General features: G+C 51.7%; 1 protein-coding gene across 1 annotated transcript in view; it reads right to left on the minus strand.

The window, feature by feature from the left end:
• The window catches only part of MTF1 (metal regulatory transcription factor 1), a 263,924-nt gene that overhangs the window by 186,840 nt on the left and 62,495 nt on the right, over nt 1–14,589 (minus strand). The window contains exon 2 of the mRNA XM_078681228.1: nt 12,881–13,119. Coding sequence (XP_078537354.1) covers nt 12,881–13,119 — 239 coding nt within the window. The remainder of the gene's footprint in view (nt 1–12,880; nt 13,120–14,589) is intronic.

The following is a 14,589-nucleotide window of genomic DNA, read 5'->3' on the forward strand; positions in this document are numbered from 1 at the left end:
TAGGTGTGTGAGTAACTCCATGGATGAGTGACAGTCTGTGAGTGTCTGTTTACACTGAGTGTATCTAAGGTTATATTAGAGTCTGAAGAGGTTCATCGTATTATCACATGAATGATGTCATCAGTAATGTGATCAGTAATGTCAAATGAGATGTCATCAGTGATGTCATCAGTGATGTCATTTGAGATGTCATCAGTGATGTCATCAGTGATGTCATTTGAGATGTCATCAGTGATGTCATCAGTGATGTCATCAGTGATGTCATTTGAGATGTCATCAGTGATGTCATCAGTGATGTCATCCGTGATGTCATTTGAGATGTCATCAGTGATGTCATCAGTGATGTCACTGACCATGTCATGAATGATGTAATATGTGACATGATCAGCAGTGGATTGCGGGTGCGCGATATATAGTTAGTGCAACTAACTATATATGCGAATTTCAATGGTTTTGTGTGAGTAAAATAAGGTTTTGTAAATGCTAATTCCTAACTATATATGGTCTATAAGGAGTAGTTTCTGTTCTGTAACTCCAGTTCTGTAGTAGGGGTATCTCTGTTATAGTCATAATCTAGTGAATAGTCCCGCCCATGTGCGTGGACCCCGGCAATCAAAAATAATCTCTTAAGTTGTCAAAAAATTGCAGAACTGCAAGGACACTTAAGAGAAAATTTAAAGACAAATAATGCAGCCTATATCCACAGGCTACACTGTCCAGTACTTCAACTAGAAATTCCACCAAAAATCCACAAACAGCAAAGCCTGTCCAGATTTCCCATGCTTTTACTGCAAAAAAAACCCTCAGAAATGATAGAGAGGAAGGCCTGGACAGACAAGCCCCATAGGCTACCATTATGTGGTTTAAACAGGATACTGTGCCTTTAAGGAAACCTTCTCCCAGTATCCCAGAATGCATAGCAGGTCCCACTGACTTCAGTTCTTTTTGAAGGCGTAAAAACGCCAGACCTGTAGCATTACTTACATGAACAATTCTCCAACGGGGAGGAGGGCGGGCGCTTATGACTATAACAGAGATACCCCTACTACAGAACTGGAGTTACAGAACAGAAACTACTCCTTCTGTAGTAGGGGATCTCTGTGTATAGTCATAATCTAGTGAATAGAATGGCAAGCCCATCCCCACACCAAAGCGGCGGTGGAGAAAGAACATAACGCCACTACTGTGCGAACAAATTCCGCAGCGAAGCCTGCCCAACCTGAGCGTCTGCCCTGGCATCAGAGTCCAGGCAGTAATGCTTAGCAAAGGTATGAACCGACTTCCAAGTGGCGGCCTTGCAGATTTCTGCAATCGGCACATTACGGAGCAAGGCTGTCGTGGCAGCTTTGCCCCTGGTGGAATGAGCCTTAGGCTTACCTCCTAAGGTCTTATTAGCTTTTTGGTAACACAATTGAATGCAGGACACAATCCACCTAGAAATGGACTGCTTAGAGGTAGCAAGACCCGTCCTGACTGACCCATAATTGACAAACAATTGGTCTGACCTACGAATATCTTTGGTCTTATCCAGATAAAATTTCAACACCCTCCTAACATCCAGGGAATGCAAAGATCGTTCCGCCGGAGAGGAAGGATTCTGAAAAAACGTAGGTAAAGTTATGGTCTGGTTGACATGAAAATCAGAAATAACCTTGGGAAGAAATTTAGGGTGAGTACGCATCACAACCTTAGCAGCATGAAACACAGTATAAGGTTCAGTACAACACAACGCCTGAATTTCACTCACCCTGCGGGCCGATGTAATGGCCACGAGGAACGCCGCCTTCCAGGACAGGTGCTGCAACGAAGCCTTGTGAATGGGTTCAAAAGGCTCCTTCATCAATCTGGACAGCACCACATTCAATTCCCATGAAGGCGAGGGAAGCCTGACAGGAGGGAACACCTTCTTCAATCCTTCCAGAAAGTCTTTGATCACAGGGATCTGGAAAAAAGAAGTCTGTGAAGGGCATTTCCTGTAGGCAGTCAACGCAGCAAGATGAACCCTAATGGAATGAACATTAAGGCCAGACTGCGCCAAATGTAAAAGGTAAGGAAGAATGACATCTTCCTTGCAGGTTGTAGGGTCATGGTTCCTAGACTGGCACCAGATACAAAACCTCTTCCACTTGTAAGCATATGAAGTCCTAGTGGAAGGTCTCTTAGACTCCTTCAGTATGTCCATGCAATATTCGGGCAGATTCAGATGTCCATACTGCACTATCTCAGGAGCCATGCCGCCAAACTCAAAGACGAGAGGCTGGGGTGTAACATCCGCCCCCCGAACTTCGTGAGAAGGTCCGGCCTGCACGGCAACCGAATGTGAGGAAGGAGAGATCGGTGAAGCAGGTCCGTGAACCACCACTGCCTGGGCCACTCCGGGGCAATGAGAATCATCCGAGCCCTGGACCGGGCCAGCTTGATGAGTACTGCCGGAATCAGGGGAATGGGTGGAAAAGCGTACAGAAAGCTGTTCGACCAGCTGATCCATAGCGCATTCCCCAGCGACCCCGGCTGGTAGTACCTGGAGGCGAAGTCTCGGCATTTGCTGTTTTCGGCGGTGGCGAACAGATCTACGTCTGGAGTTCCCCACCTTGCGAAGACTTCTCCCAGTACTTCGTCGTTTATGACCCATTCGTGGTTTTCCTGAATGAGTCTGCTGAGTTCGTCCGCCTGAACATTCTGCACACCTGGCAGATGGGCAGCCGTTATCGTCAGTCCTCTGGCCAGGAGCCAGTGCCAGATCGCCTGCGCCTCCTGTGACAGAGTGCGAGATCTCGAGCCCCCCTGCTTGTTGAGGTAGTACATCGTGGTAGTGTTGTCCGTTTGCACAAGCAGGGAGCTGGTCTGGAAGGACGGAAGAAAGGCCTTCAGTGCCAAGTGAACAGCTCTGAGTTCCAGGAAGTTGATGTGATAAGTGGCCTCCACCGGAGACCACGTTCCCTGAATCTGCAGAGTCCCGGAGTGCGCTCCCCATCCCAGGAGAGAAGCATCCGTCACGACAGTCTGCGTGGGAATGTCCTTGTGAAAAGGAACCCCTCTGAGGAGATTCTCCGCCGAACACCACCACGTCAGAGACTGAAGAGCATGCAGAGACAGTCGTATCCTGTCGTCCCAGGCTCCTTTCCTCTGATCCCACTGGTCCTCCAAGCACTCCTGCAGCGGTCTCATGTGCAGGCGTGCGTGCGGCGTCAGGAAGATACAAGAGGCCATCGAACCCAGTAGAGAAGACACCGTCCTCACTGTCGTAGATGGAGTCGACATAAGAGCCTGAGCCTTCCGAAGGAGAGATAATCGTCGCTCTTCCGAAGGAGACACGCTTGCTGACAGCGTATCGATGGAGGCTCCCAAGTACTGTATGCATTGGACCGGAGTCGGGACCGACTTGGCCATGTTGATGTGCAACCCCAGCTTGTCCAAGAGAACGCACGTCTTCTGGAAGTGTGCTCGCGCTTCCGAGAAGGAGGATGCCTTGATCAACCAATCGTCCAGGTACGGGTAGACAAACACCTTGTTCTTCCGCAGGTGCGCTGCCACCACCGCCATGCATTTCGAGAACGTTCTCGGCGCAGACTTCAGTCCGAATGGGAGTACTGTGTATTGATAGTGATTGGTGCCGACTTGGAACCGCAGGAACTTCCTGTGTTTGCGTGCAATGGGCACATGGAAGTATGCATCCTGTAGGTCTATGGCACAGAGCCAATCCCCCTGTTGCAACTGAGGATAAATCTGATGCAACGACAGCATGCGAAACTTTTCCCTGCGAATCCACTTGTTTGCCTGTCGCAAGTCCAGAATGGGCCTGAACTCGTTCTTGTCCTTCTTGCGAACCAGGAAGAACCGGGAGTACAGGCCTCTTCCTCTCTGGGACAGAGGCACGTCTTCTATCGCCCTTTTCCTTAACAGGGTATCGGCCTCCACCTGGAGCTCTAGCAGCTGAAACCGCGAGCTGACCGGAGGAATCGACGGAGGCGGGCTGGTGAACCGAAGACTGTATCCATTGCAAACAATATTCAGCACCCACTTGTCCTGAGTAATTTTTCTCCACTCTGCCAGAAAAAATTGGATGCTTCCCCCTACCGGAGTGGGTAACGGATCCGGGGGAAGTAAGTTCCTAGGGCCTAGACCCGGCCTGGCCCTTGGGCGCCGGAGCCGACTGCTGGCCTCCCCTGCCCCTCTGGCGCTTCTGGAACGGCTTACGGAACTGCTGTTGCTGTTGCGAATGTCCCGAAGCCTGGCCACGTCCACGGCCTTGTCCACCGGACCGCCGTTGGAAAGGGCGGTACGGCTTCTTCGTCTCCTTAGGCTTCTCAAAGCCCACCGCCGTGAGCGTCTCGGCCTCCGCTTTCATGCGGGCCATCTCGTCGTCCGCATGCTGCCCAAAAAGAGACTTGCCGGAGAACGGCAGGTTGGCCACCCTCTGCTGTGCGTCCGGTTTCAGGGACGTAAGACGGAGCCAGGCGTGACGCCTCTGGTTGACCCCATGGCAAAACCCATGAGCAGCCAACAGGGAAGAGTCCGCTGCCGCACTGATGATCTGGTTGGCCACCAGCATCCCTTCACTCAGCACTTCCTGAAAATCCTCACGCTGTTCACGAGGCAAGTGCTCCGCAAAACGCTCAAGGGAGTCCCAGAGGGCGCGGGCGTACCGACCCAACAGCGCCGTGGCACTCGCAGCCTTCATGGAGGTGGCGGCTGTTCCACAGACCTTCCTCCCTGCCGAATCCATCCACCTGGACTCCTTATCCGGGGGGACCGTGGATGACGGAGCGGAGGCATGTTGTTTGCGTGCCGCCGTCACAATGACGGAGTCCGGAGGGGGTTCCGCTCTCAGAAACGCCGGATCCGAATCCGGGGCCCGGTACTTCCTCAGCAACCTAGCGCCGCCTTTGCCACCGCTGGGGTGAGGAAAAGATCCATAGCTGGTTCCTTCAGGCCCGGTACCAGAGGCAGGAGAGGGCGAGACGAGTGTTTTTGGTGCAATGTCTCAAAGATCACTGACGTCTTCGGCGTGGGCACCGTCAGGGGTATGCCCAGCTTCGCAGCGCCCCTCAAGAGGACATCCTGGAACGCCACCAGGTCATCAATTGGGGACACCCTCGTATCCGGTGATCCTGACCGGGTAGGGGAACGCCCCCTGGAACCAGAGGATCCCGTGCGGGAGCGAGACTCGCGCCTCCTATGGCGGCGTCTCGACCGCGTGGATGATCTGTGTCGCGACCTGTCCCGCCTCCCAGAGCGAGAGCGAGAGCGAGAGCGAGACCTGCCAGTCCGTGGCCTCCCCACCGGTTTCCGTGGTGGGGTCCCCCTCGGAGCCTCCTTGGGTGCAGGTTTAGGGGTCCCCTTAGGAGGTACAGGCAAAAACGGCAGCGAAGTGGACCTCGGCGGAGGAACCTTCGGCTGCGGTGCCGGCCCACGCGGAGGGACCGGTGGCGGCGGGTCGTCCGCTGGAAGTGGAGGCAGTGTCGGAGGATCCTCCTCAGGCAGATGAGGAGGAGTGACCGCCTTAGGAACAGGTGTATGCGTCGACCGAGGCCGAGAAGGAGTGTACACCGCAGAGTACACCGTGCCCTGTGATCCTTTAGGGGAAGGGGGCTGAGAGCCCGCCCCTTCAGCCGGAGACCGCTTCCTCTTGCGTCCCCCACTGGAAGCAGTGTGACTCCTGGGACTAGAATCCCTCTTGCGACGCTTTGGAGATCCTGACCGATTCCCAGACGTCGACCTCCGTCTGCTCGACGTCGAGCGTCGCTTTTCCGGCGTCGAAGGACGTTTCCTTGACTCCGGAGTCGAACGCCGCCTCCGCGACGTCGACCTCTTCTTCCTCGACGCCGAACGCCGATCCCTCGACGCCGAACGCCGATCCCTCGACGCCGAACGCCGACCCCTCGACGCCGACCTCTTCCTCCGCGACGTCGCATGCCTCCGCGACGTCGAGCGGTCCTCCCTCGACGACGAGCGTCGCCGCCGTCGTCTGGATGCTCTCGACGTCGAGGATCCCCTCGACGTCGACCGGCGGTGTCGCCTCGACGGCGAGCGCCGATGCCTGCTCCGTCCATGACGTCGGGATGCAGCCCTCGACGTTGACGACGAAGACGACGTCGACGGCGGCTTCGTCAGCGGTGGCTTCGACGTCGAGTCGTCCCGATGTCTCGACCCGGAGCCCCGGGGAGAAGGGGAGCACACCGCCGTCATCCCTCTCGACGTCGACGTCGACGCTACCGACGTCGACGGAGACCTGGATCGCTTGCTGGGCTTCCTGCCTCTGGGGAGCCCCCCAGAGGCCTCAGCAGAGGCAGAGGGAACCCTCCCTGACTGCCCAGACCCACCTGCAGCCTGCAGGCGCCTCTCCTCAAGGCCAGACAGCCTGATCTTCGCCCTTTCCTTCAGAGTGCGAGTTGTAAACTGCTGGCAGATGACACACTCCTCAGGGACATGATCTTCAGGGAGGCAGACGATGCAGATCTCATGGGGATCACCTCTGGCCTTCTTCCTCTCACATGCTGGACACTTCACAAAGAGTCCAGGCATTTTAGAGCCCTAAAACACCTGAAGCAGCACACAGAAGAGAAGAGAAAACCAAGAGAGTAAACTGCAACACTTTTAGAATACAAAAGTGCCAAAACATGCAATAAACCCTTGAAACAAGGGAGAGCTCAATGCCAGGGTCCTGTAAGCAGGAGCCGGAAAAAAGAACTGAAGTCAGTGGGACCTGCTATGCATTCTGGGATACTGGGAGAAGGTTCTAGAAGGTTTCCTTAAAGGCACAGTATCCTGTTTAAACCACATAATGGCAGCCTATGGGGCTTGTCTGTCCAGGCCTTCCTCTCTATCATTTCTGAGGGGTTTTTTTGCAGTAAAAGCATGGGAAATCTGGACAGGCTTTGCTGTTTGTGGATTTTTGGTGGAATTTCTAGTTGAAGTACTGGACAGTGTAGCCTGTGGATATAGGCTGCATTATTTGTCTTTAAATTTTCTCTTAAGTGTCTTTGCAGTTCTGCAATTTTTTGACAACTTAAGAGATTATTTTTGATTGCCGGGGTCCACGCACATGGGCGGGACTATTCACTAGATTATGACTATACACAGAGATCCCCTACTACAGAACCTATGGTTTTTTCAGTGAATATATATATATATATATATGTATATATATGTGGGGCACATATAATATAGTGTTTCCGGGGTCCCGCGCATGGGCGGGAATATTCTAATGCTTATGACTATTGATGAGGATCCCCTGGAAGAGAACAGATATTCCAATCTATCCCACCACCGCCCTAGGCACAGCGGAGATTACCGCACCCTTCTCGGTGGCCCGGGGTTATGCGACGGGGCATACCAGAATTAAAGAAGTGCCCCACACCGAGGACGCGGCGAGCTGAGGCCTGTGTTCTGGCCTGGATGGGTCGAGGCTGCAACCTACGAAGGAGGCTCTGGACGTGTTGGGTAGTCCCAGAACTCTCGTGAGTCACTGAGGCAGCCCCCGTAAATTTGATGCGCAGATGTGGAGCCGGCCACTGACTGAGGCCTAGTCCTGGGAGGTCACCATGGCTGCATGAGGAGGTGCGGAAGGAGGCAGTTGAGCTCCATGGGAGTCACTGCCCGGATGGGGCTCACGGAGGTGGGGAGGGAGCAGGTAGCACTGTGCCAGACTTTGAACTGGAGGGGTGACTCCGTCTTGGATGTAGCAGCGGAAACCCTGTGAGTAAGCGGGCCTTGCAGGGCCTTGGGCAGGGCGGCAGTGGTCGAGCTGGCCTCCCCAAGGTGCATGGGTTCCATCACGGAACAGAGAAGGCCCCAACAGAGATTCACTCGGCAGTTTGGTGGAGCCCTGGCGGTGCACAGGAAGTCCCCCCCCTCCCACAAGGATCAGTGGAGGTGTGCCGACGGGGAAATCCATGCCTGGACTGCACAGACTGATTGGTCTTGCTGTGCCCCATCCTCCCTATCTTGCCCTGCATTGAAGAGGATCAGACGAAGAGGGAACTGTGGCCCTGCTGCCTCCACTGTTCACCACATTGCTATAAGTGACTACTTATTTGAGGAGCATCAGAGTCATTGACTGTACTATACACTGAGATTCAGCGCGTGGGACCCCGTTGGGGAGGACTACGCTGTAGATGTTCCAGGGTTGTGGAGGCAGCCAGGCTAGGCCCAGCTGTAGCTTGTGGCCCTTGTCCAGATGATTTGGGCGATTTGGGGCAGGAATACGTTGGGTGGCCATATTGTGGGGGCCCACAACAGCTTGGACCCACAAAGAGTTACTGGAGCGGTGCTTGGGGTTGTCGACTTCATGTGTATGAGAAAGGAGTTGGGATGACCTATTGGATTGGAGGTACCTCGGCGACGTCAAAAAGACCAAAGATAAACCATCTGGCCGGCCGACCATGGACCAGTTCACTAATGTGTGCGTTGGAGCAGTGTACTGGGCGCTGCTACTGGACCAAGACCAGACAATCCATAGCAAACTCTGGTCCGCTTCCTGCAAGCTAAAGCAAGTAAAATGCTCTCGCTTGCACGAAGCGGAGCAGAATTGCTTTTGGACAGAGGGAGCTGCATGTTCAGCAGCTTCCTCTATCCAAAAGCAATGCAGGCTCCCGCAGGACACTGGGAGCCAGAAGGGAACGCAGAGGCCGTCAGGATCCCCCGCGGTCCCCAACGAAAATTACTGGGTGCCCTGGGTGGGACCTTGTCTCCCAGTATTGTGGCCAGGCCCTAGGGGATGGGGTCCCTGGGCCAATATCGGTCTGGGGGTGTGGGGCTGGGTGACACGCTCCCCCCCCTTCCTTTAATAAAAAAAATAATAATTAAAAAATGGCCCAGGGTATGGGGGCCCCAGAGTCAAATATGCCCCAGGGACAGGGGGCCACACAGCCCCCCTTCCTTTATAATAAAAAAAGAGAAAAAAGAAAATACTACCCGACTGACGCAAGAGGCCTGCACCGTTTCTACACCACTCTGCAATCGCGCCTCCTGGCACCCTGCTGGTTGGGGGATGAAGTCCACTTTACTCCTGAAGTTCCTTGGGGGGCATCTACCCATCCTGTTACCTCCAGTAAGACCTCTAAGCAATCCCACTGTGTGGGACCTACTGAAGGTAACAGGAGGGGTAGTGGGCCCCCAGGACCTTCTGGAGCCAAGGAGACTTCATGCCCCAGCCAGCAGTGTGCCAGGAGGCGCGTTTGCAGAGTTATAGAGAAAGGGGGCGTGGCCTCCAAAGACCTCTAAGCAATCGTGCTGTGGGACTTACTGGAGGCAACAGGAGGAGTTACTGGTATGGGTCTGTGAATGGGTATGTGACGGGTGGTATGGGTGTGTGAGTGGGCATACAAGAGGTTGTATGGGGGGATGTGTGAGTCTGTGGAAGATATCAGCAGTGATTTCATCAATCAGTCCAATCAATCCGGTATTTGTAAAGCGCAAATTAATCACCCCTAAAGGTCTCAAGGTACTGGGGGCCAACGGGGAGATTAAGTGAGCTATTGCCGAGAGTCACTTGATGCTGAGCTGAGCTGCTGCCGGCGTTGGGGATCGAGCTATGAGCCCCGTGCTCCGAAGTCAGGCGCGGCACAACACCTCTCCCTCTTGTCATCAGTGATGTCACTGACCATGTCATGAGTGATGTCTTAAGCAGTGCATTGCGGGAGCGTAAGTTATAGTTAGCTCAGTGAACTCTAACTGAATTTCACTGGTTTTGTATGAGGAGAATCATGAGCCTAACAATAACGTCACTGTAACCTTTGTTTTTTTCAGTGAATATGTGTAATGAATATATATATATATATATATATATATATATATATATATATATATATATTCAACACACTTTACCAGCGGGCCCGTGATGAAGGAGTAGGCTTACTCCGAAACGCGTAGGACGTTGCATCTGCATTAAACTGCACCATTTATTCAATCAATCAATCAATCAGGTCATTTGTATAGCGCACTACTCACCCGTAGGGTCTCAAGGCGCTGGGAGGGGGGGGGGTGCCGCTACTGCTCGAACAGCCAGGTCTTGAGCTTCTTCCTGAAGGAGAGGTGGTCTTGGGTCAGGCGCAGATTGGTCGGAAGTGAGTTCCAGGTCTTGGCGGCCAGGTAGGAGAAGGATCTTCCTCCTGTTGTCGCTCTTCGGATTCGGGGGACGGCGGCGAGGGCGTGGTTGGTTGATCTGAGGAGGCGCTTGGGAGTGTAGAAGTTGATCCGGTTGTTGAGGTAGCTCGGGCCTTGGTCGTGTAGGGCTTTGTGCGCGTGGGTGAGGAGCCGGAAGGTGATTCTCTTGTTGACCGGGAGCCAGTGCAGATCTCTCAGGTGTCCGGAGATGTGGCTGCGTCGGGGGATGTCGAGGATGAGTCTCGCCGAGGCGTTCTGGATCCGCTGGAGTCTCTTCTGGAGTTTGGCAGTGGTTCCGGCGTAGAGGGCGTTGCCGTAGTCCAGTCGGCTGGTGACGAGGGCTTGGGTGACCGTCTTCCTCGTCTCGGTGGGGATCCACCGGAAGATCTTACGTAGCATGCGCAGGATGTTGAAGCACGACGAGGAGACGGCGTTGACTTGTCTGGTCATGGAGAGGGAGGAGTCCAGGATGAAGCCCAGGTTGCGTGCGTGGTCCGTCGGTTTGGGTGCGGTGCCCAGGGCGGGGGGCCACCAGGAGTCGTCCCAGGCGGAGGGCGTGGAGCCCAGGATGAGGACCTCCGTCTTGTCTGAGTTCAGTTTCAGGCGGCTGGTCGTCATCCATTCGGCTACGTCTCTCATCCCTTCGTGCAGGTTGGCTCTGGCGGTGGCGGGGTCGTTGGTCAGGGAGAGGATCAGCTGGGTGTCGTCGGCGTAGGAGATGATGTTCAGGTTGTGTTGGCGTGCGATGGCCGCGAGGGGGCTCATGTAGACGTTGAAGAGGGTTGGGCTCAGCGAGGATCCTTGGGGTACGCCGCAGATGACTTTGGTGGCCTCTGACTTGTACGGTGGTAGGCGGACTCTTTGTGTTCTTCCGTCGAGGAAGGAGGTGATCCATTCCAGTGCCTTCTCCTGGATTCCGATGTTGCTGAGGCGCTGTACTAGGGTGCGGTGGCAGACAGTGTCGAAAGCCGCGGAGAGGTCCAGGAGGATGAGGGCCGCTGTTTCTCCGTTGTCCATCAGGGTTCGAAGGTCGTCGGTGGCGGCGATGAGGGCGGTCTCGGTGCTGTGGTTCGCTCGGAAGCCGGACTGTGAGGGGTCGAGGGATCCATTCGTCTCGAGGAAGGCGGCCAGCTGTTTGTTGACGGTCTTCTCGATGACTTTGGCCGGGAACGGGAGGAGCGAGATGGGACGGTAGTTCTTGAGGTCGGTGGGGTCTGCTGTGGGTTTCTTGAGGCCACGGCTCCTGTGTTATTCTTTCTGAGACTACGAGAAAGACGACGCTGGTAAAGTGTGTTGAATGTTTGGGGGTGGCTACCCCTGCCGTGAGCCCGCCGACACAGAGGCAAAGGTCCAGCTAAAAGTCTGTGTTTATATATATATATATATATACACATATGGCACAGGTGTAGGCAGATCTTTTGGGGAACAAGTTGAAAGATGTTCAGGGATATTTTCAAGTTGACTGCAAGAAGCTCAGTTGTAAAAAGTTATTTAGCGACTGCTAAGTTAAAATGTCTTCACAACACAAGGGTCTGTTGAACCCCCTCATGGACGCTAAAATGAAGAACAAGTATTGGCAAAGTCAATAGATCTCACCTATGCAAGAGCCATTGGCTTTGGCAATGTGTTTTAGCAATGTTGTACAACAGTGTGCCAGCTGTTCCATATGGATAAAGGCTAGTGGTGTGAAGTGTGGCAGAGCAGAGTAGGATGGACTGGAGCAGGTCGATTGAGGCAGGCTGGAGGGGTAGATTGGTGTAGAGTGACGTGGGGTAGATTTGGGTAGAGTGGGGTAGATTTAAGTTGGGTAAATTAGAGTGGAGTGGGGTAGATTGGAAAGGTGTTGGTAGATAGAAACATACTTTGTATGCTTAAAGAAGATATGGAATACAAAGGAGATTGAGGACAGGTTTTAGGGAGAAATGGATCAACTGCAGCACTGCCTAAAATTGAGGCACTCTTTAAAAAGTCACATATTTTGTGTTTGAAAAGGCATAGATGTGTCCAAAATGTTTATGTTACTTAGTGGCAGCCTGGGCTGAGGCATGTGACTGGAAAGACTATGGGAGTCCGATTTCAGACTAGTGTGTGCTTAAACAGACACATACTTTGTATGCGCAGAGAAGAGGCGCAGCCTACAAACACATGCAGTCACATGGACTGCTTTAATATTTCATGCCATATGTTTGTTGTCTTAAAAGGAAGCGTTGAACTGTAAAACAAAGTCACAAACGGCTTTAATAGTCCGTGACATTTGTTTGTACCCATAAAAGGAAGCACTGAATTCCAAAACAATTTAAGGCAACAACAAACAAACCTATAGGACGGAAGTTAAAAGCAACCCTAAGGTTTGGCATGGAAGTAGTAATGATGGACAGAGAAGCACGGGCAGCGGAAGGACACTAATACAATTAAATCAATTAGTACTTGGTCCAAATGAAACTAAAATGGACTGTTTTGTAACTTGTGATTTATACTGAATGTCAAAGAAAAAAATGTTTTTATACATACCCTTGTACATAAAATTGTGACTACACTGAAAAAGCGTAGGAGTTGACATCTAGGTATGGTGTACAACTGAACAACATGGATAACATTATTTTCAGGTATGCACGGAGGAAAAGCCCAGAAAAAGTTCCGAAAATTGGTTAGAGAAATTTGAACTCTTACAAAAGAGATGTCTTTAAAAAAAAACGAAGCTTAATGAATGGCCATGTAATTAATACTTTAATTATAAAATTGGGAGCAAATATATTTTTCAGAACAAACTTACCGATATAAAGTATTAAATGCTTTCTCGCACCCATGGACATCACATTCAAATGGTTTTTCCTTTGTGTGGACGCGAACATGAATTTTGAGACTATATGATGTAAGAAAGGCCTTGCCACAGCCCAGTTGATTGCAGACAAATGTATACTCCCCTCTGTGAGTCTTCTGGTGGGTACGCAGATTCCCAGCGGTGCTATATGTTCGAGGACACCCTTCGAAAGAGCACTGGAACCGTTTAACCTAAAACAAAAAACCTAAATAAGTCAGGATACGCAAGGGCAGTACTTTCATTTGTCTTTCAATATGAAATGATACAGGTTTGTCCTACAACATGTATGATATTAGCGTTTTGCATTGATAGAAAATGGCCTGCACAACGCAAGAGCTTTGAGTTTAATGTAATGATTGTTGCCAAAATCAGGAATGAATCAAAATAAAGGAAGCCAACCAGCTGGAGGCATATGCATTCATGCTATAGGCACCAAAAGAAGGCTTAAGCTAACCAAAAAGTACCACGCTGAGTTTCATTTAAAGAGACCGACACGACAGAGGCATATCGGAGAGGGGGAGGGGAGAGGCGTTGCAAATGAGGTCCTTTTATTCCAGGACAAATTAGCAAAGTCCTGCAACGAACAAGTTAGGCAGCAACCAACGTTATATCAAACAACTGCAGAACAGTTATTCTGCCATTTAAATGCCGATCATTAGGTAGTGTGTTTTATGTTTGAGCCAAAAGCTATCACATAACCGCCCAGCCAAAAATAATAAAACAAGCCTTGGCAAAGCCAATAGGTCTCGCTAATGCAAGAGCTATTGGCTTTGCCAATATGCTTTTGCAATATTGTACACCAGACTGGCTGCTGTTCACTGGGGTAAAGGAGTGTGGCATGGAGTGTTGTTAAGTGGAGTAAAGTAGAGTGCTATGGAGTGGTGTGCAGTTGAGTTGTGTGGAGAGGAGTGAAGAGGAGTGTAATGGAGTAGCGTAGAGTGTTGGGGAGGAAGTAGAGTGTAAATGAGTGGAAGAGTTGAGTGGCGTAGAGTGGAATACAGTGTCAAGTTGAGAAGAGTGGCATAGAGTGCCATGGAGTGGTGTAGAGGGTGTTGCTTAGAGTGCAGTACAGTGTTGTAGAGAACAGTGGCGTAGAGCGGAGTAGATTGTCAGAGTGGCATGATGTAGGGTGTCTTAGAATAGAGTGGAGTAAAGTAGCATGGTTGGCATTGAGGGAGTTGCATTGCGCGTCATAGAGTGGAGTAGTGTAACAGAATGACATAGAACTGAGTAGAGTGCTGTAGAGTGGAGTGGCATAGAGCAGTGTCAGTGGAGCACAGTTTAATGGAGTAGAGCAACATAGAGCGAAGTATCGTGGAGTATTATAAAGTACAGTGGTACAGAATAGGCTGGCTTAGAGTGCAGTGGCATAGAGCACAATGGATTTGAGGAAAGTGACGTAGAGTGCATTTGTGAAATGGTACAGTGGCATAGAGTGCAGTGGTATAGAGTAGAGCGGTGCAGAGTAGATTGCAGTGGCGTAGAGTGCAAGAGCGTAGAGTGGAGTAACGCAGAGTGAAATAGAGTTTTATAGAGGGAAGTGGCTTAGAGTGGATAAGTGCAGGGTAGAGTGCAGTAGCACAGAGTGGTGTAGAGTGCAGTGGCATTGAGTGCAGTACAGTGGCATAGAGCTGAGTGGTGCACAGTAGAGTGCAGTGGCA

Source organism: Lissotriton helveticus, chromosome 3_1, assembly GCF_964261635.1.
Source record: "Lissotriton helveticus chromosome 3_1, aLisHel1.1, whole genome shotgun sequence".
Lineage (NCBI taxonomy): Eukaryota > Metazoa > Chordata > Amphibia > Caudata > Salamandridae > Lissotriton > Lissotriton helveticus.